Below are 27244 nucleotides of genomic sequence, written 5' to 3'. Positions count from 1 at the left end.
TGTGCTTACCCATGACTAATCTCTAAACATGCTGCAGTGTCATTCAGTGTCACTCTGCGGTTTTCCTTGACTATGGCTTCAACTGCTGCAATGTTGTGTGGAGTCACAACTCGTTGTGCCTGACCTGGACGAGGAGAATCTTCCACTGAACTCACACCTTTTGCGAACTTCCTACTCAATTCGTAGACTTGCTGCTGTGAGAAACGTGCATCACGATACTGACCCTTCATTCGTCGATGAATTTCGATAAGTTTCACACCTTCACTACGCAAAAACCGAATAACAGAACGCTGTTCTTCCCTGGTGCAAGTCGCAAGTGCGGCGGCCATCTTTATACTGATACTACGTCGGTATGTGTGCATCTGCACTATGCTGGCACCTAGAGGCCAGGTGTTTGTAGCATGCTTACCAACTTACAGGGTAACGGCGCGAAATTTCGATTTGTTTTTACAAATTTAAGGTTTTCATTTGACTCACCCTCGTATATCGTGCGTTTAATAGATTGTCAACTTTACCATAGAAAAACTTATAAAATCAAGCGTTCACTTTTATTTCCGTATAGATTTCCGCGTTGCAAATTGGTACCTAAAGTCTTTTCGCACATTCACACATCACCTGTTCGCCTGATAAGATTGCCATTACGCACATCGTATAGAAATGTGCGAAAAGATCAGAAAAAATTCAGATCATCATTCAGAGAAATTGAAAAAGTGAATTCCTGATTCGTCACTTTAACGTATCATGAAGGAATTGAACTTGCGTTGTGCCACCTGTATCATTTTTCACATTTAATACGTTCCTCTATTTTTTCCGAAAGGTTTCACCGAGAACCATTAATGCGCGACCTCTGAAGGTCTCTAGTATTCCGTAGAACACGTCGTTCAATTAAACGCTGCGTGAAAACGTTAAGGCGGTACCCAGGTAGTACAATGTTCATCCCTTTGTGTACTTTCTTTTTATGACTACTAGGGCCTGCCGTCTTATTACTTTATGCAGGCAATAGTGCTTCATACAGACCTCTCAGCTACCACCCATGGTCACCATCACGCAGTAAAATTATTCCGCGCAGTTGAGGCCATGGTCACTGTTGCCCTGTCAGTACCATGTGGAGGTGGGGCTGCGTAGAGTTCGTTTGCCTGCACTCTGGTATTACCTTCAATTATCTTACAGCAATTACACTTATTTTTTAAAGAAAACTACAGAAATATGAAAGTAGGAAATTATAAATTTATGGCATATTTTAAGAAGAGAATGAAAAGAAGACAGGAAAGAGTAGGTATAGATGTCCCTTTATCAACGCTATCTGGGTAAGGGGACTAGGTATTGAACTGCAAGTCCAGTGTCCCTGTATCTTGCTACCCATGTTAGTATTATCCGCATGAACATCACTCCTCGGGAAAACTTTATTTGTTCAATCCATGAGGATCTAATCTATGTTGGCGTTTTTCGTTATCGTGCTGCGTGAGTTAATATCTATTAGGTTACATAACAACTACTGCAACTAGAATAGTTTGTACACAAAGTTTGTGTGGCTTTGGAATAATATCCTGCGTCGATGCAATCTAATTAACTTATACCCAGGCCTCACGTACAAAGAAATAACAAGCCACAACTAATCTAATTATTAATGTTGTAAAAACATATTTGTGTAACAAAACTACAGACCCCCATAAAAGTAAAACTTTAAAATGTTTGCTAGAGGTGCAACCGGATAATACTATATACTACCGACTGACGTTCATGTAAACGGAAAAAAAGATGAACGAATGTATCCGATTCATCAAGAAATATCTACAAGATACAGTCATCCAAAGATGACTGAAAACAGCAGAAGGTCTGCATTAGCAAATCATGTAGAAAATCGAAAAAATACCGACTTACCTGCACCATGTTTTCATTCACAAAACTCGTCGTGGCTGTGGACCGCATAAAAATAAAATTTTAAAATGTTTGCCAGCGGTAGAACGGGGTAAAATTATATACTATCAACGGACGTTGACAAAAATGGTGACTAGTTGAAGGAATGTATCAGATTTAACAAGAACTGTCTACAATCTGCAGTCATCCCATGGAGCCTGAAAATGACTAAAGGTCGAAACTGACTAATCGCATAGATAATTAAAATGATTAATAATACAGACTATCTGGATCACATTGTCATTCGACAAAACATGTTGAGGTTGTGGACCCACAAAAATAAAATTTTATAACAAAAATGGTTTCTTTGAGTAGTGTACTTGTTAATTTTTTATATACTGCGAAAACACATTATCTGTCTCTGTTGGATATTAACAATGTTTGAATAACTGCTTTCTTACTTTATTTTACATTTTTATCACTGTGATATTATTACATTCTCAATGATGTGTTCACTTATATTGCTACTTAACAACGATGTGCACAGGTTTAACGAGTATTCTAGAACAATATCTTCCCATGGACTGTCCTAATTACCTCTAATTTTAATTATATTCATGCATAATCAGTTATATACAGGGCTATTACAAATGATTGAAGCGATTTCATAAATTCACTGTAGCTCCATTCATTGACATATGGTCACGACACACTACAGATACGTAGAAAAACTCATAAAGTTTTGTTCGGCTGAAGCCGCACTTCAGGTTTCTGCCGCCAGAGCGCTCGAGAGCGCAGTGAGACAAAATGGCGACAGGAGCCGAGAAAGCGTATACCGTGCTTGAAATGCACTCACATCAGTCAGCCATAACAGTGCAATGACACTTCAGGACGAAGTTCAACAAAGATCCACCAACTGCTAACTCCATTCGGCGATGATATGCGCAGTTTAAAGCTTCTGGATGCCTCTGTAAGGGGAAATCAACGGGTCGGCCTGCAGTGAGCGCTGAGCGTGGGAGGAACTTGATTATCGGCTTGATGTCTGCCGAATCACTAAAGGGGCACATATCGAACATTTGTGAATGCCTAAAAAAACTTTTTGAGTTTTTGTATGTGTCTGCAAAGCATTGTGAAAATATCTCAAATAATAAAGTTATTGTAGAGCTGTGAAATCGCTTCAATCATTTGTAATAACCCTGTATATTCGATCTTGTTGTGAATGTTTTACGTCTGTTTTGTGGGTCTATGTTATTATATCACTGTTGTCACTGTCACTCGTATGATCGTCAATAGTGGAGCTTCTCGAGCTATCTATGTCCGGCTGTTTTCGTCTTCTCCACCTTCTGGATTGACATTTCTGTTTGTAAATGTCATGCTCTGCTTTTGAAATTTTGTTAGCGACTGCGATCAGTTGCGTCCATGTACGTGGGTTCCTCAGTGCTTCGTATAGTGCAGTTTCCGTTGTGTGTTCTCCGCTGTGACGCAAGTGCCTGGATCTAACGCATTCCAGAAGGAAGTGCTTTGGGGAACCAACTTTCCCGCATGTGCACCGCCTGTTTTCTAAAAGCTACACGCGCTGGATGTGCGTAGGATAAGGGCTGTGTCGAGTCACAAAACAAACCATGCCTCGGCCGGTGTTGACATGGCGCCTCCGTAAGCACTCCCAGATACTGCGAAGAAATGAACAGACTCGACGACCCTTATCACTCTCGCCGCGCCCTTATTGCCAAGTGTCCACGTGCGAACCTTTTAGGTGGCGCCTATCTTCTATGCGCTGTCCAGTGATCTGCTACACTATCTCAGGTCAGGCCATCTTATGCCAGATGTAGCAGTCCAATATGAGATGGTCATGTCGATTAGGTATATTCCAAGCACCACATACAGCGAATCGATTGATGCGGTGCCAAACACCCCAGATAGTCTATGTAGCACACGCCTCTGCCCCCGCCGAATAGTGATCCCGTTCATAATAGAAAGAGTGTGTGCGCCCATGTACTAGCTGCAAAGCTGAATACCGACTCAAAAAGTCAGTGCACATTGATACATTCTTATTTGTATGTCTGTATAGTATCGAAATTATTATTCCTAGTTCGTGTGCCCGCATCTCGTGGTCGTGCGGTAGCGTTCTCGCTTCCCACGCCCGGGTTCCCGGGTTCGATTCCCGGCGGGGTCAGGGATTTTCTCTGCCTCGTGATGGCTGGGTGTTGTGTGCTGTCCTTAGGTTAGTTAGGTTTAAGTAGTTCTAAGTTCTAGGGGACTGATGACCATATCTGTTAAGTCCCATAGTGCTCAGAGCCATTTGAACCATCCTAGTTCGTGAAGTATACTTTGGGCTTTGTTCATGATTAGTCATATGTGTTTGTTGAGGCTATGCTGTTCGTCAAACTGTACCTCCAGATATCAAGTTAAAACTTCACCTTTTATGTTTTTGTTATTGATTTTCACTGCCGGGTGCCTTTGTAGTGATCCTTTAAGCATTATGTATTGCTTTCGAGGTCCTTGGCAACATGACGAAACAAAGAGAATCCCTCCATCTCCCCGATTTTACTTCGCACCCCTTCCCCTCCTCTTCAAGTCCCGTCCCCATTCATCTGCAAGTTCCCTGACTCCCAACTTCCCCCTCGTCCCACTTCTCTCTCCTCTCACTCTCTCTCTCTCTCTCTCTGCCGGCCGCTGTGGCCGAGAGCGGCTCTAGGCACTTCAGTCCGGAACGGCGCTACTGCTACGGTCGCAGGTTCGAATCCTGCCTCGGGCGTGGATGTGTGTGATGTCCTTAGGTTAGTTAGGTTTAAGTAGTTCTAAGTCTAGGGGACTGATGACCTCAGATGTTCAGTCCCATAGTGCTTAGAACCGTTTGAACCATTTTCTCTCTCACTCACTCATACACACACACACGCACACATACACTTTCTCAATCACTTTCACATCTACTCCAACAACACGAATTTCATGAAAGGTGAACCAAAGGTAGTACCTTTACTAAATGCATTAAGAGAGAAGAAGCGTCTTTGAGCTTGGAGGTCAATTCTTCCTCTGTCAGACTGACCCCTTAAGGACATAAAATTCATATACAATTATTAGTTACTTGTCCAACTGTTCTGTTTATCTATACTGAAAGTGCAGCAGGCTCTACATCATAGAAACGTAGTCACACAGCATTTTACAAAACCAGTAATAGTAAACCTCCATAAGATTTTATGGTTTTGAAAATATGTTTCAAATGGGTCAACTGGGGCACTGACAAAGCGTGGTGTCTTACTAGCGGACTTCTAAAACTAAAGTTATACGTTATTATAGCAGGCCAAGCAATTATTATGCATGGCTGGAAATACATTTCGAGGTGACGCAGATACATGACACTCCTTTTCAATGCAAGCACCAAGCCGCTATAAATAACGGTCGAATGTACTAGCTGTCCCTCATTTACTCGACGATAGAAAGCGGCTCGTTGGTTACGGAGTCATTGGATTGCCTGACGTCCTCATCGCCGGAAAATCTCTTTCCCATCCATGTGTTCTTTCAGTTTACGAAAAGATGGAAATGGTGTGGTGCAAGATCTAGATTTCCCGATCAGCACAGCATCTTCGTGGGCTTGGTCAAATTGTTGTCACCGTTTCACTACGACTGGACGTGACATTGGGTTTGGTCCACATAGAGCCAGAATTTCACGGTGAATCTGTGTGCAATCTAGACGTTATACTAACAAGAGTCATATTGACTCGTGTACTGCAGCTTCAAAGTACGTTCCAATTGCGGTGCCATTTCAGTCGCACACTGTGATTCGCCTGTTATCCGTACCTCAGCAGTACTGTATCTGCAGGAAATACTGAACATTCTATCCACATAATACAGGGTGATTCAAAAAGAATACCACAACTTTAGGAATTTAAAACTCTGCAACGACAAAAGGCAGAGCTAAGCACTATCTGTAGGCGAATTAAGGGAGCTATAAAGTTTCATTTAGTTGTACATTTGTTCGCTTGAGGCACTGTTGACTAGGCGTCAGCGTCAGTTGGTGCTAAGATGGCGACTGCTCAACAGAAAGCTTTTTGTGTTATTGAGTACGGCAGAAGTGAATCGACGACAGTTGTTCAGCGTGCATTTCGAACGAAGTATGGTGTTAAACCTCCTGATAGGTGGTGTATTAAACGTTGGTATAAACAGTTTACAGAGAATGGGTGTTTGTGCAAAGGGAAAAGTTCTGGACGGCCGAGAACGAGTGATGAAAATGTAGCACGCATCCAGCAAGCAGTAACTGGACTACAGTATCTGGAGATGTTAGAGAACTGGCTGTTCCCTCAGCTCGAACAAGAAGCACAACTATTCATATTTCAGCAGGATGGAGCGCCACCACATTGGCACTTATCTGTCCGTAACTACCTGAACGCCAACTACCCGAGGCGATGGATCGGCCGCCAGGCAGCCCGTGACAGAGCACTTCATCACTGGCCTCCAAGAAGCCCTGATCTTACCTCCTGCGATTTTTTCTTATGGGGGTATGTTAAGGATATGGTGTTTCGGCCACCTCTCCCAGTCACCATTGATGATTTGAAACGAGAAATAACAGCAGCTATCCAAACTGTTACGCCTGATATGCTACAGAGAGTGTGGAACGAGTTGGAGTATCGGGTTGATATTGCTCGAGTGTCTGGAGGGGGCCATATTGAACATCTCTGAACTTGTTTTTGAGTGAAAAAAAAACCTTTTTAAATACTCTTTGTAATGATGTATAACAGACGGTTATATTATGTTTCTTTCATTAAATACACATTTTTAAAGTTGTGGTATTCTTTTTGAATCACCCTGTATAGCATTCTCGTTGCACAACGATCTTATCGTGGGACGACCTGTATAACTTACTTTCTGAACTTCCTTCATGTAAGCAAATCGGGAAGAAAATAGGTATGTGGACGTCAGGATAATGACATGAAAAAAGGTACTCTAGGTTTCACTGAACTGCAGTTGCAACATATACACATATAGACGATGCATTGGATAAGACACTGGACCTGTACTCGGGAGCACCAGTGCTCAAACACCAGTTCAGCCATCTTTAATTTTCTCTCGTTTACGTAATGACTTAAATTCTAGGATGGGGTCTTTGAAAAGGTCACATCCTTCGGAAATTCAAATTTATGCTCCTTCTCTAACAACCTCAGCGTCAATGATGCGCTGAACCTTTCTGTCTCTCTCTCTGTCTTTATTATTATCATTATCGTCATCATTATTATTATTATTACCTTTTGTTAACATTATTGGACAGAACTGAAGTACTTCGTCAAGGATCTCAAGAAGTAAAGACAATAAAACTCGAACAACGTGAATTTTACTAAAGCTGATTCAAAGTTAGCAGCTTTCCTAAATGCATAAAAGAGAAGAAACAGCTTCGGTCTGGGAGGTCAATTCTTTTTCTGTCAGACTGACTCCCTAAGGACCACTTCCTCAAATATCTCAGACTTTGTAATTGACCTGATAAAATTTTTTTAAATCTTCTTCTGGAGTAAACAAGTGATACTGAAGCGTTTGTAAGACTAACTCCACACAGCCAATATTTTTTACTAAAATGTCTTTTCTTACTTAAGTTTATTCAGCTTATTAAATCACAATGTCAACGAAATTTGCAAGCACACAAAGTAAACGATCCGCTGCCTGCGACAGTTACTCGATAGTGGAATTTTTCCCCTTAAGCTTCCTCAGAAAGCTATGCATCCGTGTCTTTCACGTGAGCTGTGCACCAGCATCAGTTCTAACTGAAACAGCACCTCTAATAATGATGCAGAATGAGTGGAACAACCATGAATGAGAAATAAAACTACCTATTTCCATGCTGCTTCAATTCTGTCCCCAAATGGAGTCTGGCAAATGTTGAAGGTCCAGTCTCTGAGTGACTCATCACCACGTGTTGCCAGTGGGTGGAAGCCCTGGAGAAGATGCTGGACGTAGCAACAACTGAACACCATGTGTGTTGACGGTACGTCTGAGTAGCAAGAGCAACATGCGGTGAGGCGTTAACTTGTCCAAGGTACTGTCCTCAACACGCCAGAAACATAACGGGACCTATCGCACTGTGTACCCAATGACATGTCATACCATCACGCCATGTGATGGGCGCATATGACGATGACAAATTCAATATGATGTCATTAGTCCTCCTCGGATGCTCCACCCAAAATCGTCGATAGTGACTCTGTAGGCCGAAATGGGACACTATAGAAAAGACGTGATAACAGTCCTGTATGCAGTAACGTCATTGGGCGCACTGGTGTCGGCGAGCCCTTAGATTGCTACAGCAAGTGAAGTCACGACAGTGCTTGCCGAGCTGACGGAGCCGGCCGCAGTGGCCATGCCGTTCTAGGCGCCTCAGTCCAGAACCGCGCGTCTGCTACGGTTGCAGGTTCGAATCCTGCCTCGGGCATGGATGTGTGTAATGTCCTTAGGACAGCTAGGTTTAAGCAGTTCTAAGTCCTAGGGGACTGATGACCTTAGATGTTAAGTCCCATAGTGCTCAGAGCCATTTGAATCATTTTTCGAGCTGACGGAACGTGGTACTCGCGATGTCGTCACGCTGCCTCTGTGGATACTTGCACTGCAGCAAACAAGCCTAATTCCTGACTTAGTGTCTTACACGTGGCTGTTCGACCATGCACGTACAAGCGATCAATATGTCTGTTTTCTTGGGTGCTAGCCACGTGAAATCCTAGAGATTCCACACGGCGCCGGCCGCGGTGGTCATGCGGTTCTAGGCGCTCAGTCCGGAGCCCCGCGACTGCTACGGTTGCAGGTTCGAATCCTGTCTCGGGCATGGATGTGTGTGATGTCCTTAGGTTAGTTAGGTTTAAGTAGTTCTAAGTCTAGGGGACTGATGACCTCAGATGTTAAGTCCTATAGCGCTTAGAGCCATTTTTGAACCAAACTACTGAGGTCAGCGGTCCCTAGACTTACACACTACTTAAACTAACTTAAGCTAACTTATGCTAAGAAAAACACACAAACACCCATGCCCGACGGAGGACTCGATCCTTCGGCGGAAGGGGCCCAGCAACCCGTGACATGGCGCCTCTAACCGCGAGGCCATGTTGTCCATGAAGACGAATGCCTCGCATGATGCTGCCGATATGGTTGCACTTTGGTCGGAGGATGTCATTCACGTATCGCACAGCTTACGGCGCCTTCCATGACCACCAACGGCGTACTTCGGCCCCACATAATGCCACCCGAAAACAGCAGGGAACCTCCACCTTCCTGTACTCGCTGGACCGTGTGTCTATGGCGTTCAGCCTGACCGCGTTGCCTCCAAACACGTCTCCGACGATTTTCTGGTTGAAGGCATATGTGACACTCATCGGTGAAGAGAACGTAATGCCAATCCTGAGCGGTCCATTCGGCATGTGGTTGGGTCCATCTGTACCGCGCTGCATGGTGTCGTGGGTTGCAAAGATGGACCTCGCCATGGACGTCAGGAGTGAAGTTGCGCATCGTGCAGCCTATGGCGCACAGTTTGAGTCTTAACACGACGTCCTGTGGCTGCACGAAAAGCATTATTCAACATGGTAGCGTTGCTGTCAGGGTTCCTCCGAGACATAATCCGTAGGTAGCGGCGATCCACTGCAGCCGTAGCCTTTGGGCGGCCTGAGCGAGGCATGTCATCGACAGTTCCTGTCTCACTGTACCTCATCCATGTCCGAACAACATTGCTTTGGTTCACTCCGAGACGCCTGGACACTTCCCTTACTGAGAGCCCCTCCTGGCACAATGTAACAATGCGGACGCGATCGAACCGCGGTATTGACCATCTAGGCATGGTTCAACTACAGACAACAATAGCCGTGTACCTCCTTCCTGGTGGAATAACTGGAAGAGAACGGCTGTCGAACCCACTCCGTCTGATATGAGCTGGGCGGGTTCAGTGATATCTCTAAACAGTCAAAGGGACTGTGTCTATGATACAGTCAACGTCTATCTTCAGGATTTCTGGGAACCGAGGTGAAGCAAAACATTTTTTGATGTATGTAACAGTCTCCATATTCATATCGTGGTTTAATAAGAGGTTCATGGAAATGTAATGTATTACACGAAGCACATTTTCATCAAACTCTGACAAACCGATACTAGTATTTCCATGTCTGTGGGATGGGCTGATTAAAATCTCATTCTCACGGGAGCTTTACTGTTCAGTAAAGAGAAAACACTCATCCATATGAGTACATAATGGATGTTGAGTGTGTCTAACGTTACTGGAGCTTTTCAGGTGGAGGTCGCAATACTAGGAGCTCAGAGAACGCAGATGTGCAGCGCATTGTCGTATGTTGGGTTTTCAGAAAGGTCGAAACATTCGTTATTGACATGAAGGATGTGGGGACGCCGTACAGTCAGACCACACAGACCGTAGCTGTATTGCAGTGACAATAGAAAGATTGCTGACTAGGTCACAAGACGACGATGTGGGATGGAGACTAGACACGGTCCGTTCCAGAAGGAGTAGATCACAAGAAGATCGAAGGGATGTTTGACGGCGTGTGAGGAATAGTCACATGTCGCCATCCTAAATTCGGACACATGTTACTCTTATAACTGCTGCCGGTTGTTAATGGCGATTCACTTCTTATTGTACCGCCTTGAACAACCGGCAAAAGTTTACTCGCAGCTAGATCGAGATTTCGAGTAGCCATGAAACACCATATAACAGAAAACAAAGTTAACGGGACACTGAGTGGCATTCTGTGGTGGTCAGCGATGAGTCTCGCCACTCTCTGTGTCAGTTATGTCGTCGCCAATGTGTGCGTCTATCTCTTGGTGAAATGTCACGGGAAGCAAAGATTAGCTACAGCCATATCTCACGAAATCATGCAGTCTTAGAGTAAGGAGCAGTTAACAGCTACAGATTTTATAGTTGCTGAACTGTGGCTGAATGCTCGGCAGTATGTGGGAAGAATGGTAAACTCTGTTGTCGCGTTCTTCACGACCATGATACCAAATCTTATATTCCAGCAGGATAATACAACACACCAGATCACAATTCACACCACAAACGCCTTGAGGGATGAACTGACCTAGAACTATCCCCTTCGTTCTTTTTATAGATCGCCTACAGAGCACGTCTGCGTTGAGATGGTAAGAAGTTACTTTCACAACCTGTGATCAGTAATATTCAGCAACTGAAACAGCGTGTGTTACAGACGTGCCAAGAAATTGCTCAAGATGACAGTCGGAGGCTCGTTGCTTCCTTGTAACAACGTACAAAAGAATGTATTTGTGGCCATGGGGTCCCGTTTCACAATGATGATGATCATGACGGACATCAGTTCCGAATGGAATGGATGTTTCATCACTTTATACATTTTAAGTGATGACCATGTCCACAAAGTTTGATAAACATCAGACTTGTATTTCAAACTGTAACTATTTCCATTTTCGTTAGTACTATTACTAAAGAATGACCTGTAGATCAGGTTACATTATTTGTATAAAATTCAAAGTCATTACCAGTTTTCACAGATATAGCTCGAACAACTGTATGATTTATCATGTCCACCAGTGTGGGGTACAAGCAACATTTTATCGCTCACGCGTAAATGCCTGTGCTAAGGCACAAACGGAAGCTAATGCTGGCAATGCTTTGCTTATGCACAGTTTCTTCAAGGCCATCACTGGAGTCTGACTGAGTGCCACATCTGCGACTCTCTTTCTGCGAAATTCTAGAGTACGCATGCATGTTGTTGTTGTTGTTGTGGTCTTCAGTCCTGACACTGGTTTGTTGCTGCTCTCCATGCAACTCTATCCTGTGCAAGCTTCTTCATCTCCCAGTACTTACTGCAACCTACATCCTTCTGAATCTGCTTAGTGTATTCATCTCTTCGTCTCCCTCTACGACTTTTACCCTCCACGCTCCCCTCCAAAGCTAAATTTGCGATCCCCTGATGCCTCAGAACATGTCTTACCAACCGGTCCCTTCTTCTTGTCAAGTTGTGCCACAAACTCCTCTTCTCCCCAATTCTATTCAATATCTCCTCATTAGTTATGTGATCTACCCATCTAATCTTCAGCATTCTTCTGTAGCACTACATTTCGAAAGCTTCTATTCTCTTCTTGTCCAAACTATTTATCATCCATGTTTCACTTCCATACAAACACTTTCAGAAACGACTTCCTGACACTTAAATCTATACTCGATGTTAACAAACGCATTCCTTGCCATTGCCTGTCTACATTTTACGTACTCTCTACTTCGACTATCATCAGTTATTTTGCTCCCCAAATAGCAAAACTCCTTTACTACTTTAAGTGTCTCATTTCCTAATCTAATTCCCTCAGCATCACCCGACTTAATTCGACTACATTCCATTATCCTCGTTTTGCTTTTGTTGATCTTCATCTTATATCGACCTTTCAAGACACTGTCCATTCCGTTCAACTGCTCTTACAAGTCCTTTGCTGTCTCTGACAGAATTACAATGTCATCGGCGACCCTCAAAGTTTTTAATTCTTCTCCATGGATTTTAATACCTACTCCGAATTTTTTCTTTTGTTTCCTTTACTGCTTGCTCAATATACAGGTTGTATAACATCGGGGAGAGGCTACAACCATGTCTCACTCCCTTCCCAACCACTGCTTCCCTTTCGTGCCCCTCGACTCTTATAACTGACATCTGGTTTCTGTACAAATTGTAAATAGCCTTTCGCTCCCTGTACTTTACCCCTGCTACCTTTAGAATTTGAAGGAGAGTATTCCAGTTAACATTGTCAAAATCTTTCTCTAAGTCTACAATTGCTACAAACGTAGGTTTGCCTTTCCTTAATCTTTCTTCTAAGATAAGTCGTAAGGTCAGTATTTCCTCACGTGTTCCAACATTTCTACGGAATCCAAATTGAATTTCCCCGAGGTCGGCCTCTACCAGTTTTTCCATTCGCCTGTAAAGCATTCGCGTTAGTATTTTGCAGCTGTGACTTATTAAACTGATAGTTCGGTAATTTTCACATCTGTCAACACCTGCTTTCTTTGGGATTTCTTCTTGAAGTCTGGGGGTATTTCGCCTGTCTCATACATCTTGATCACCAGATGGTAGAGTTGACACTGTTATCTGACATAAACAAATTGTAGCCCCTCCAAAATAATGAGTAAACTATTCGTTACCTGAAAAATTAAACAAGAATTACAATTAATTCAGTTTACTAAATTCAAGTGCAGATTAAAGCATCTGGGAAACATTGTCAATATAAAACGCTTACGTTGGCGCATCTGGATAAAAGGCTGGGGATGTGATTGTAATAATTATGTACCAATATACACTGCTGGCCACCGTAAATGCAACACCCTGAAGGAAGCATCCGAATCAAGTGAAATTTACACCATGAGTTTGCAGCGATGAGATATGCTACTGATTAGAATTTCAGCGCAGACGCACATCACGCGCGCCTGTGGCGCCACCTCATAGCGCCATTTAAGTCTTGGCGATTTCGACGAGTGTACGTTCGGCACGTGTGTTTACCTTGTGGTTGTTTCACAAGACGATCAGTTATGCCTCGTAAACAACAGCGAACATCTTTTGATCAGGTATCCGAGTTCGACAGAGGAAGGATAGTGGCTTACCGAGATTATGGATTATCATACAGAGAAATCGCTAGTCGTGTTGGACGAAACCAAACAACTGTAATGCGGATATGTGACCGTTGGATGCAGGAGGGTACGACGGACCGACGTGGTCGATCGCATTCACCTCGGTGCACCACTGCACGTGTTGATAGGCAAATTGTGCGCATGGCAGTGACGGATCGCTCAGTGACATCCCGAACCATAGCACAGCACATTGCGTCTGTAACGCATCATCCAGTGTCTGCGCGTACCATTAGACGCCGTTTACAGCAGAGTGGTCTGTCCGCAAGACGTCCATTGCTTCGTCTACCATTGACGCAGAACCACAGACGTCTCCGTCGCCAATGGTGTGATGACAGACGGATGTGGACGGCAGAATGGAATGACGTTGTCTTTACTGACGAGGCACGCTTCTGTCTGCAGCACCACGATGGTCGGATTCGAGTGTGGAGACTCCGTGGAGAGAGGATGCTGGACAGCTGCATTATGCACCGCCACACTGGTCTTGCACCGGGTATTATGGTATGGGGCGGCATTGGATATTACTCTCGCACGCCTCTAGTACGCATTGCCGGTACTTTAAATAGCCGGCGCTACATATCCGAGGTGCTGGAGCCAGTTGTCCTTCCTTACCTTCAGGGCTCAGCCACAGCCATATTTCAACAGGATAATGCGCGACCACACGTGGCACGCATTGTCTAAAGGTTCTTCGTCAATAACCAGATTGAATTGCTTCCCTGGCCGGCTCGCTCTTCGGATCTTTCGCCGATAGAAAACATGTGGTCCATGGTTGCTCAACGAGTGACCAAGATTACATCCCCAGCTGCCACACCAGATGATCTTTGGCAACGTGTGGAAGCTGCTTGGGCTGCTGTACCCCAGAAACACATCCAACGTCTCTTTGACTCAATGCCGAGACGTGTGGCAGCGGTGATCTCCAACAATGGCGGCTACTCTGGCTACTGATTCTGGCAGGAACCACATGTCACAGACGTCTGTAAACATAATCATTTGATACTTGGTCAACATGTTATCTACAAAATAAATTTTGTTGTGCTACCTCTTGTCTTTCTTGGTGTTGCATTTACGGTGGCCAGCAGTGTACGAAAATCTGCAACCAAGTCTTCAGAGTGAAACTTGAAAGTCACTGAAACTTAGTGCAACGATTAGACTGTCATCCAGCTCGTCATGCTATTGTGTCCAGGTCTCACTATGTTAATCTCCAGGTAAGGTTGAATTGGCTGAAAAATGAATCATTGATTCCGCGCCATCAACCTGCGTGTCTGGTTAAGTGTGACTCAGCCCGAAATATTTAAGTCCCTTGCTCATGTGCTCGAAGAGGTGCTCATCTGCTTGGCTCCCGCCTGGCGGTGAAGGCTGGCAAAAGCGTCGGGCGATAAGATGAGGTTATTTGTTTCATCTGCTTCCCAAAAAGAAGACTCGGGTTCTCGCATTTTCGTTGGTTACGTCATTTCAGTTTGGTGAGCCACAGATATTCCGAAAGCCGACCAGTAAAAAGATATCTTACAAGAAGCTGGTCCACTCTGTAGCTTCGATTTCAGGAGGTTAGACAGTAAAATGTTCCAAAACACTGTACGCTGAAAAACAGCCTCCTGGTCTCTGCCTCTCTATCTTTTTGTGTGGCAGTCAGATTGGTCCTCGACAACACAGTCCTGTTTTTCTTTCTAACTGCTAATTTACTTACATTAGCGAAACCAAGTGGCTCCTACATTGTGTTAAACATTTGGTTCTTGAAGTGCCCAAGTCCGTTAGCGTCTCATGCTCACAAACGTGACCTGACTGTAGATTCCCACTCCACATTTTCATCTTATACCAGGGCTTCACAACATACGTGCTCGCGGAGCAAGCTGTGAGCAGCAAGTCGCGAGCATGGAGCAGCGCGAGCACGCTACCCCCACTAACGGACCAGAGTGGAGAGTGGGGAAAGTCACGTGGAGCACACAGCAGCTGCCGCCAGTCAATGTAAATCCGCGGCCACCTGCAGGGATATCACTCACGAATTATTACTGCGACAAATGAAACAATTAAAGGAGAATGTACACATGCCACATAATTTTATTAGCTTAGTGTATGCCTCTACATTCGCATTAATTTGTGAACTGTTACAAAATAAAAGGTGTCACTGAAGTGTGACATTCTCGGTTATCTTGTACTTTTTGCCCTTTACAATTGCGTCTATGTTCGGAGTAATTGTTCTTGTGCATTTTAGGCGCAACTTGCAGTTTAAATTTCGATCAGACAATGCGTTTCTCAGGTGCGTCTTGTTACATTTCATTGCAGAGAACAGTTGTTCACAAACATACGTGGAACCGAACATTGATATTATTGTAGCCGCCAGTTTGTGCAAACGTGTAAATCTATCCTGAGGGAAGTGTCTGTAGAATTCCAAAATATTTTTCTTGTTCTGAAATTTGTCTCTGTATTCTCTGTCACACTGCAGGTCAATAATTTCCTGCTGCAGCTCAGGATGAATCTCTTAAATATTCGCTGAATATGGAGAGAACAGATCAAAATCACTATCTAATGCTGTCAGATCTTGAAAGCGCTGATCAACTAAACTATGTGAATAACGTTCACAGTCTTTGTGAACATCTTGCATGGATGATAATTTAGGAAAATGAGCTCGGTTTCCTGTTTCCAGCTGACTCACCGAAAGTGTCAATTTCATTTTAAAAGCTCGTATTCGATCTATGAAATGAGTAATTAGCAGATCTTTACCTTGTAGTAAAATGTTCAAAGCATTCAGATGGCCAGTTAAAACTGCTAAGAACGCGAGATCACATTGAAATGTGCGCGCGCGTTTCCCCTCCTTCCCTACTCCGCGACCTTGCATCTGCTCGCGAGCACGTGCCTGAGCAGACGCGAGTACTCACGCTCAAAACCGGCCAGTTGTTAAGCCCTGTCTTATACCCTGAGGGTGATGTATTTCGAAAGAGATCATATTTTCTGCCTTTTGCTGCCCAAAGAGTCTTTTTGGATTTTGCTACAAATTGCCTTTCTCTACCTTCCACATTCATGTTGTAACACAGTTTCTGCTGGTATCCCTAAGGGATAGCCTATTGTTGTTTCAATGACCAGCGCCCTGTGGCCTCTCCTCAAAGTAAAGGTTGTTAGTCAAGAAGTTTTGATCTATGTGGCTGCCGCTTTGGTCCTTCCAAGAATTTGTCTGGGGTATGGGCTCTCCTGTCTGCATACATGACCTGGTCACGCCTACTTACTTGCAGCTCAACACAATATTCTTCTACAGTGGTGTCTTACGTAGATGAACACGCACTTCATGTTATAATGTGTTGCTACATTCATTAGCACTTGCAACCACTATTGCTGATACACACCTCATTATTGATGGGGATTAATTATTCGGATATGGTTACACTACTTAACTATGATTTTATAATAGTTAGAGGATAGTGTTGCGAAAAACAGTCCTGCAACAAAAGTTGACGTTGGGTAGCCTTTTATACACCTCTCCAGTCAACAATGAATACGGATAACACCCTCGAATGTGTCATCATGTGACATACACCAACCACTTTTGCAGAGAGACCCTCTCTATATTCAGTAACCAAACTGAAGTACGGCGAGCACTAGATGTAGTGTCAGTAGTACAACAGTCCAGTTCTGGAAGCAGTTTAATTAACGTGGAAGATGGTTCTGCTTCTCTGCCTTAAGAGACTTCTTTGATGAAACGCAAGGGAAATTGTGTTTACTTCCAGTTTTACTTCCAGTAAACGTGTACTGCTATGAGAAAATATTGCGCTTTAAAATCTGAGTATGCAATCCTGTATTTTGATTAATCAAATTCGCTTACGACGTAGCTCAAGACATTATCGGTCTTCGTATCATGAAAACTGTTCGTTAAGGTTAAAGTAGATTACATGTATTTTTAAACTAGCTTTAACAAATTAAAAGATAATTGTGGTGGGTAGGTTCACCTCTTCATTCTGACTGGGGATAGGAAGACAAATATGCTACACTATTTGCTGCGAATTATTTTTGTATTTATAAGATGAAAAACAGGGAAAAAGTACTTTGATAAGTTACCGTTCCAGTCGATCACTGTTAGAAACACGGTGGGTTACAGGGTTCTGCCAAAACTGCAGCAGAATTGGCGATTTATTTTTGTCCGAAATGTTAACCATTTCTCATTTGAAGGAGAAGCATCATCAGATATGACGAACGGCTACATTTCCTTTATTGACAACTTTAAATTTGTTTTTTTTACCATAACATGTATAAATGACACATGCTCACCTTGTAATAGCTATTGCCACAGAATCTTGAAACAACGACATATCTAACAAGCAACAGGCAACCAGAGTGGCGTATACCTTACACAAAACCTCATTATGTCGATTTGCGGTAACGTAAGATAAGAAATTTCAGATGTATTTTCATACTAGCGAGCTCTCTTTTCACTAGCCGTAAATGAATTTTTAAAAATTACAGCATTAGGCTGTAAAAAAAAAATGAAATAGAAACTGTGGCTTCGCCTGGATCGACATAGGTAAGAAAGTTCTGTACATCAACTGTATGGGGAAATACTCTCCTCGTTGTGTGCTGTCATTTGCTAAAATCTCGTATCGATATCTCGAACGGTTTAAGAGATATGAGGCATGTTATGAATACTTCGTTCTCGCCCCCAAGAGGCCGGAGGTGAAAGTGCTACATAAATTCAATTTTCTCGAGAGTGGAGACAGATACAGGCCTCCTCACAATTTTAAAGAAAAATTTAATGTCTTGGTTAAATTTCACTCGCAGCAGCATATGGTGTAATATTCACCAGTCGTAAAATCATAGCGACCCATAGTTTTCATTACAAACCTCATCGAATTTCGTGCAGTGTCTTACTTAAATAAGAATATTGCAATAAGTATGACGATTAGCGAGATGACGGGCATTTAACCATGAAGTTGACATGTAAAGCTATACAGAACGTAAAAGTCAAATTTTTTTGATGATTAGTTTCTGTAAAATGGTATGAGAAAGACTATAAAGCTAACGGGGCTGACATGACGTTCTACGAGGGTTGTCCAGAAGTAAGTTCCGATAGGTCACGAAATGGACACCACAGCGAAAACCCGATGAAGCTTTGCAAAGATGTATTGGGTAGTGTCTCTCGTATGACCGCCGATCGCATCAAGACTCTTTTCAGGTGTGAGCGTACTGTGAGCGAGTTAATGTGCCTGGAACAACGATGTCTCCCGCCGAGTAGGAGGGCCTGCTGAGAGGATTCGCCTTAATGAATGCAGCCTACCTAACACGACTGCAACGCACTTCCTTCTTCATGCCAATTCTCAGCCGCACTCTTCAGGTGCAGTGAAGACGCTCCTGCAGCCTTTTCGATGGGAAGTGCTGTATCACCCACAACACAGCCCTAATTGGCTCGTCCTGAGTATCATCTCTGTTCACACTAAACGCTGGCTACGAAGACAACTCTTCGGCGCAGGCTGCGCGCTATAGCCCAGTGCCCTTCTATGTCGATGGTGTTGGAAATTTGATATAACTCTCCGACAAATCTCTAAGTCGGAGCAGCGATTATGTAGATAAGTATCTGTAAAGTGTAGCTAACTCTTGCAAATAAAACATTTCTGATTTTCACTGTGGTTTCCAATTAGCGACCGATCGGAACTTCCTTTCTGGACAACCCTCGTACACGTGTGGCACGGATACGCCTTGACTTGCAAGCTAACCAGCGTTTTCTGCGTCACCTCATAGATTTGTAGAACTGCGCTGGTCTGCGTGCTGAGTTGGCACACAGATTAACAGCTTTCTTTCTGCTCTTAATCTTATATCAATTCACTAAAGATTTTTGATATGTACAGTATCCGATCAGCAGTGTCTGGACACCTATTAGTTGGCATTCAAATGGCAGGAGGAGCTGCCTTCACCCTTATGGCGTCTTGAACCTGCTGGCTGCAGCAACGTATCTGAGTGTCTGTGGAGGAATGATAGGCCATTCTCCCTGAAGAGCATAAGGAGAGATGGTACTAATGTTGGAACCTGGGGTCGGGAGCTGAATCGACGTTCTAAGTCGTCCCAAAGGTATTCCATTCTGTTCAGGTGGGGACTCTCTGCAGGTCAGTCCATTACAGGAATGTTATTGTCCACAAACCATTGCCTCATAAATGTTGCTTTATGAGAGGGTGCATTGTTATAGTGATACGAGCAATCGTTGTCTGCGAACTGTTCCTCCACTTTATACAGCACACGATGCTGCAAAATGTGTTCATAACTACATGTTCACCAACTAAAACATCGCCACGTCCTTACACTACCTCCTGTGTACCTCACTGTTGGCACTGCCGATGATGGCAGGTAATATTTTCCAGCCATTCACCCAACCCCAAATCCTTCCACTGGATTACCATACGGTATAGCGTGATTCATCTTGGGAACGGCATTGCCGCAGTGGATACACCGGTTCCCGTCAGATCACCGAAGTTAAGCGCTGTGTGGCGTGGTTGACACTTGGATGGGTGACCATCCGGGCCGCCATGCACTGTTGCCATTTTTTGGGGTGCACTCAGCCCCGCGTTTCCAATTGAGCTACTCAACCGAATAGTAGCGGCTCCGGTCACAAAAAACCATCATAACGGCTGGGAGAGCGGTGTGCTGACCACATGCCCCTCCTATCCGCATCCTCAGCTGAGGATGACACGGCGGTCGGATGGTTCCGCCTTGAGCGTTGGGGCATATGAGGTCCCCACGTGAGTCCAGGGGGCAGCGCCGTAAAGAAAGGGGTACTAGCTTCGCGGTTCACACGAGAGCAACAGGAGCGAAACCACGACATCGGGCTGGCCGGGACGAGCTGCGACGCCGTGAGACGAGAGATCGTCGCGCCTTCCTGCGTCCGTTGAAGCGGCTGGCAGCGGACGGTTCGGGAGAGCGTTGAGGGTGCTGCGCCAGGTCTTTGCCAGAAATCGCAGTTTATTAGAAGTTAGGTGGTTGGAGATATGTTGTTTTAAATTCTACTTGTTTTCTTGGTGAGGTCACCAGTCACTTTGTTTTGGGGTCGTCCCACCATTCTTCTCTTTATGTCCACCCGCGAGAAGGTGGTTCTTTGTGAATTGGGTAGTCCGTTTTTCCCTTGTGGAATTGGGGAGGTTTAGAGCAATCTGCGGTTCGGGTCATTTAGTAACCCCCCCCCCTTCCCTGTCAATCTGTCCCATACGTTAATAGCTGCCTCTGTCATCTTTTTCGGATTTGGTGTTAACGAATTTATTGCTTAAATGCTGAATTCTTGAAATATGTTTTTATTTTGCCTATTATCTTGCGAGGTGGTATATGTGTAATGTAGAGCATGTTGTACATTTTATGTAAGTCTGCATTTTATGGGTTTTATTTAAACAGTCATTTTAGGTTATAAGGTTGCCATCCTTCCACCGTAAGAGTCCTTAAAAAAATTGCACTTTCGGTGGCCAATAATTTGAGTGTTGTACCATTTCCATCCCTCTTACGGGGTGCATAGTTCACGTGTTTGTGTGAGTTGTTAAAAATTTTTAGGTTAAAGTAATCTGGTGTGTTGCACATTTGCTCCAGTGTACTCTTTCAGAGGTTGTTGTGAGCGGTCATGACTACACCCTTATTGAAAGGGAGCAGGCAAGCTTCTTAGCCCGAAGGCTCATACTTTTAATATTGTTCTTTCTGCCTCTAAATAAAATTGTAACTTGATATTTCGAGGGTGCTTTTCCTGCTTATAATTTTATATCCGTTTTTGAAACAGCTTTTAGGAATAAAATTCACATTTGTTAAAAGTAATTTCATTTTTCATCAGTTACTTCCTGACAACTACTTCCACAGTCACCTAGTGTGATTGAATGTGTTAATGTTCTTGATGAATCGCAAGTAAATAAAGTAAATTCGTTAAGAAAAGATTTTGAAAGTGTAAATTTACGGTTCAGATGTCAGATTAACAACACATATGAACTCTTCCGTATAAACTTTATTTTGCTTCCAAGGGTATAAATTTCACAAGTCAAAATCGTGCTATACATATAGTCACTAATACAGTTACTTTCTAAAACAAATTATCTAAAATGTTACAAAAGTAAATATTATAAAAATAGGCTTCTTATGTTCGAAATATACGGAAGAACAAAGGAATCCATACAGCCAGTAACTGAACCTTGAACGGCAGTCTTTCTCTTCTGCGAATAACCGACGGTTATTCTCTACAGAGCCGACGCTGCCCGTTATTCAGTGATGCCCCTTATACGCGATTGTAGCCAGACATCAGTCTTCTTCTTCTTCTTCCTTGGCCGCGCCGATCATCCGCACGGCGGCGTCCACGCTGAGCACCGAGTCGAGCGAGTAGAGGGGCTGCTGCAGCACGAGCACCACGGTGACGTCGATGGCCTCGTAGATGGCGGCGAGCAGCTCGAGGCTCCTGGCGGACGAGAAGTCGCAGGAGGTGACGGTGGACAGGTCCAGCACGACGTGCGTGAGGCGGTGCGGCTGCGGCGCGGCGCCGGCGCGCACGCGCCACTGCGGCGTCGCCGCCTGCTCGGCGCGCTCCAGCAGGTCGCGTTGCTGCGCCGAGTCCGGCTCGGCGGCCAGCGCCAGCCGCTGCAGCTCCAGCACCCTGGCCGGCTCCACGCCCACCGCGCCGAACACCTGCTCGCGCAGCTCGTCCCGGCTGGGGAACGCCAGCGCCGCGCCGGCCAGCAGCCGCACTACGCGCACCCCTGGCCGCTCCACGGCGGCCGCGTTGCCCTCCAGCTCCACGTACGCCGGCGGGCCTGTGTGTACAGTGACCGTACAAAATGAGCGGGCATCCGGAAGCGAAAAACGAGAATTCTGTCAGCAACATCTCTTTGCACTTCGAGTCAAACGATTCTGGGACGGCGCACATATAGTGCTTAGCGTATTTTGAGAATTATTACTTCGCTCCGTCCCATCCTCTGTTATGCCAGTCCCCCCTGGATATCTGCCCCCCTCCCCCAAATTCTATAAGTCCCTCCAGGTCCTCGAGCGTAATGCACTCTGCCTCGCCTTCCGTGTACGCCTCCCGTCCCCCACGTGGATCCTCTATGACCTCATTCCTTTCCCCCATCTGCTCCTATTCCTCGAACATATCCGCATACTCTACACCTCCCGCCACCTTGATCCCCCTCACCCCCTGGTTGCTCCTCTCCTCTCCCATCCCCTCCCCCTGCCACGTCATCACTGTTGCGTACCCCCTACCCTCCATCTCTACACCCTACATCTCCTTTCCCAAGGTGGCTTCCATCAACTCCCCCTCCCAGATGATGCCCTCTCTCCCTCCATTTATCCCTCCTATCAACTCCGATCCTCACCCCCCCCTCCTTTCCTCCATCCTTTTCCTGGGCTCCCTCTCCCCCCCTTCCATCCTGTTTTTCCCCACCCACCCTCTCTCTGCCCCCCTTCTCTCCACCCGAGTCCCTTTGCATTTCCGCCCCTCTGCCTTTTCCCATTCCCTCTCGCGTCTGCCCTGCCCCTCCCCCCCCCCTTATGAGTCCTCACCCTCCTTTGGTTCCCCCCCTCCTTTCGTTTTTCCTCTCCTCCCTCATTGTTTCCCCCCCCCCCCCATCTGTCCAGGTCCACCCCCATCTGCCCTAGGCTATGATGTGTCCTCTTTGTGCCGACGTTTTAGTGCAGTGTTTACAGTGAGTGTTCAGTGTTGTGTGTCTTTTCCGAAGTGTTGCGAACGGCCATTATACTGTCGCTGGGTGTGATTTTATATCTCTTGCGAACAGAAACCAGACTGTTTTTTTAAATTGTCTGTCTACTATGTTACCTGTCTGCATGCTGTGTATTTTATTCGCTTTGCCAACCCTTTGCTTTATGTTTTAACTTTCCACAATTTTCCGCCGTTTTACAATTTAAGTCCCCGTTTTAACGCCTGCTTTTATTGTTTCTTAACTTCTCCTTACGTTTTAAAAAGTCTGGAGGCTGCAGAGCAGCGTATTAAGCTGCTGCCAGCCCGCCCCCTTCGGGGGTAATCGAAATACAATAAAGGAAAAATTCAAGACACTGTCCATTCCGTTCTACTGCTCTTTATAAAACCCCGATGACCCCCCTAAAGTCGATTAAGACATAATATCATAATACGAAGTAGGGAAGAGTTATCTTGGCAAATACGACATGTTTGCCGATAAGTTAACACCAACACGTTTCGGTAACAACATCATTATACATCACTGAGAGTTTTTGTTATGAAAAGAGGAGGAAGAAACCTCAGATTTAATTAATGGACAAATATCCAAGTGATAATTGCAATTAATATCTTGAAAACTAAGTCCAAGGTGATGTTAGTCAGAGATAACTTTTATGTGGAAGAGAGTTGTAAGAGCAACGAAGAAATTCAATGCGCCTACAATACTCTTTCACAGAAGAAGTCGCTTGCTGGCTCTCGTCCTGTAAAGACGTGCGAGAACAATCCTTGTCTTAGTTATTGAGAGTACGGAACGCGACGAGATTGTTTTGCGTTCAGAAGTGTTTCTTGCGTGACGTGATTCACGAACTTCGGAAACTGATTTTCTAAGCAGAGACAGGAACTGATAGACGCATTTAACCGTGCATAAGGGATTAATTGAACTTTATTGACGAAACTAGTGAATATTGGACCTGACTTTCAAATAGTTGGAACTAAAAGAAGAGTGGATAGTATATCAAAGGACTACACTCAATTACCTCGAGTACGACACAATTACACTACTTCACGAAGATAATACGATTATGCTGAAGGGTCAAGTTGTCGTAATTGTCAAGAAACTTAATTTTAATAGAACTGACTTTACCAACCAACTGCCTGTGCGTGTGGTGCGAAAGTTATAAAGTATTTACTGGCCAAGGCACAATAAACTGTTCGTTCCAAGTGAAATATCAAGCATGGACTACATTATTAAGTGATTTAATCAATGATAGTTCACCAACGACTGTTCTGCGGGGACAATTTAATCTGGATATCAAAATACCTACTTCATTAATTGAAAAGAGAACTTTTGAACTTTTTTTTTAACATTACGGCGTAGTTTCACTCAGACGTGATCAAAGAGTATCTGTGGATCTCGCTTCATACAGGTTCAACAACTCCGTAGCAACGAGCCAACAACGTACGAGAAGACTGATAGTTACAACGTTTCCTCGCAATTGGTGGTGTGTACGATGCGGATGAGATAAGATTTAACAACTACTGCATATCCGAACAATGAATCATTCAATCTTAAATTAGAAGAAGCATCCAACGTACGAGTTCGCATTTCTGTCTCCCGTTCACCAACGGGGACCTACGTCATCGCGCATCGTGTCCCAACTCCACTGCGAGAGCTGTGGCAGTCGCAGCTCTACGGCGTCGACAATATCAGCACGCGGTTGAAGTGCGGGGATGCCAAATCTTCCCAGTGCTTTGCTGTCTCTGACAGCATTACAATGTCATCGGCGAACCTTAAATGTAGTCGAGTTAACTCGGGTGATGCTGAGGGAATTAGATTAGGGAAGGAGACACTTAATGTAATAAAGGAGTTTTGCTATTTGGCGAGCAAAATAACTGATGATGGTCGAAGTAGAGAAGACATAAAATGTAGACTGGCAATGCAAAGGAAAGCGTTTCTGTAGAAGATAAATTTGTTGACATCGAGTATAGATTTAAATGTCAGGAAGTCGTTTCTGAAAGTAATTGTATTGCGTGTAGCCATGTATGTAAGTGAAACATGGACGATAAATAGTTCGCACAAGAAGAGAATAGAAGCTTTCGAAATGTGGTGCTACGGAAGAATGCTGAAGATTAGATGGGTAAATCACATAACTAATCGGGAGGTATTGAATAGAACTGGGGAGAAGAGGAGTTTGTGGCACAACTTGACTAGAAGAAGGGATCAGTTGGTAGGAGATGTTCTGAGGCATCAAGGGATCACCAATTTAGTATTGGAGGGCAGCGTGGAGGGTATAAATCGTAGAGGGAGACGAAGAGATGAATACGCTAAGCAGATACAGAAGGATGTAGGCTGCAGTACGTACTGGGAGATGAAGCAGCTTGCACAGGATAGAGTAGCATGGATAGCTGCATCAAACCAGTCTCAGGACTGAAGACCACAACAATAACAACATACTTCGTTCCTACTGATTGATCACCTTCAGAAGTACCTTGAAACTGTGTATTCACGGTTTAAAGACATTAACAAATTGATAGCTGGAACTACAATTGGTTTAAAGTTGTGAAGAGAAATGTTAAAGTGCTTTCTTGCCTCACTACCTTTGCTCAGATTCCACTTGTTCCCCTTTTTTTCGGTAACGGTATAAGAACTGAAAGCCAACAATATTGTCCTACATTTTCTTATGTAGTTACTAGTATTGTGTAATTTCTGCCTAAACAATTATGTTACATTGTACAAGGCGCCGAAGTGTCAAGAAGAAACAACGAATTTGGAACTACGAAATTATTACAGCAAATACAGTAAGCGATTTGCACCATCTGCTTGTTCATTAATACTTTGAATTTTTCATTATTTACTGTTCTGCTTTTTATAGACAAGTACCATATCTACTACATTTTTCGCCATGTCATCAGGAAAGAACAAGAAACACTGCGCCCAAACAGTAAGTAAATCAAGATCAGTGTTACAATTTTAGAGTCATAAAAGAAGTGTGGTCCAACAATATATATTTTTATTAAATTTTTCACTGCGTTGATTCTTATTTCCGAATCTGAATTACATTCACTGACACTGTATACGAAAGTTTCTCATCCATGATTACTTATAAACACACAAAGATCTGAGAACATGCATAGATCGGAGGGAATCAATCAACTGTCATGTATAAAATGTATCTGCGTACGAACATAACACTGGTATGGATACATTTACTGGCAGTTTACTCAAATACGTTTGAAAATTTACCTATCACTTGTCTCGTAAATACCTGGCCATAAAATCGCAGAAATTGTCTGTACAATTCATGACTTTATAATACAGTCCCGACATTTTTCAACATACAAAGTTCCTCATATAAATACGTCATTTACAATTATACATTTATTATACATACCTTTGAAAAGTGACTAGTTGTAATTTCCCGTACTTCTCTTTATATCCGTAGCAACGACGATACTGCTCTATATATGCCAATAAAACTCAAACGTGCAGAAAAGCATGGAAAAGAAGGAGAATATGTGTAATATTCAACTTTAACTATAACCGCAAATTGTAGACAAGCAGCGTTGCCCCAAAATCACGTGATAATCCTGGTTTCATGATGAGTACATGTGCTATAGGCCACGATCACTGTATAGATGTACATACTCTATGAAATTAACTAGTGACGCTTAACACTGTACAGTGCACATAAGAAGTTCGGAAGGAGACGCTCGAGATATCTAACAACGCTGAGAAGTAACAGCTCCATATGAACATTTTCGGAGCCTTTACTGACGCAGAACCACCACCCAACAAACATAGGAACCCAACTGAAAGTTCTTAAAAGTAGCGATACCGTATACCACAAACTAAGAAACGACAAAAATCGATAGCCCAAGAAATAAACGTAATACATGGATACATTGCTATAAATATATTTCAGTATAGCTGCAATTTAATTATCAATCTTTATTTCACGAGAAATCTGTTTCGACTTTTATAGCTATTTTCAAGGAACCTGCGAATACAATGTTACTGAAATATTTCATATACATGATACACCTTGAAATCTTGACTGATTACATATTGATACATACGGGTAGGTGACCTCGACATCTGTATTCAATCGATAGCAAACTGCCACGTAACTGTCAGTGCTCTGTTGTTGGTAAAACTA

General features: G+C 43.9%; 1 protein-coding gene across 1 annotated transcript in view; it reads right to left on the bottom strand.

The window, feature by feature from the left end:
- Window positions 1–21703: 21703 nt before the first annotated feature.
- The window catches only part of LOC126260735 (solute carrier family 26 member 10-like), a 143489-nt gene continuing 137948 nt past the window's right edge, over window positions 21704–27244 (bottom strand). Inside the window, exons 8-9 of the mRNA XM_049958073.1 lie at window positions 22007–22209; window positions 21704–21925 (exon numbers count right to left, since the gene is read on the bottom strand). Of these exons, the coding sequence (XP_049814030.1) occupies window positions 21704–21925; window positions 22007–22209 (425 nt within the window). The remainder of the gene's footprint in view (window positions 21926–22006; window positions 22210–27244) is intronic.

This window comes from Schistocerca nitens, chromosome 5, assembly GCF_023898315.1.
Source record: "Schistocerca nitens isolate TAMUIC-IGC-003100 chromosome 5, iqSchNite1.1, whole genome shotgun sequence".
Taxonomy (NCBI): domain Eukaryota; kingdom Metazoa; phylum Arthropoda; class Insecta; order Orthoptera; family Acrididae; genus Schistocerca; species Schistocerca nitens.
Note: the sequence above shows the minus strand (reverse complement) of the source record. Positions and strands in the feature narration are given on the sequence as shown.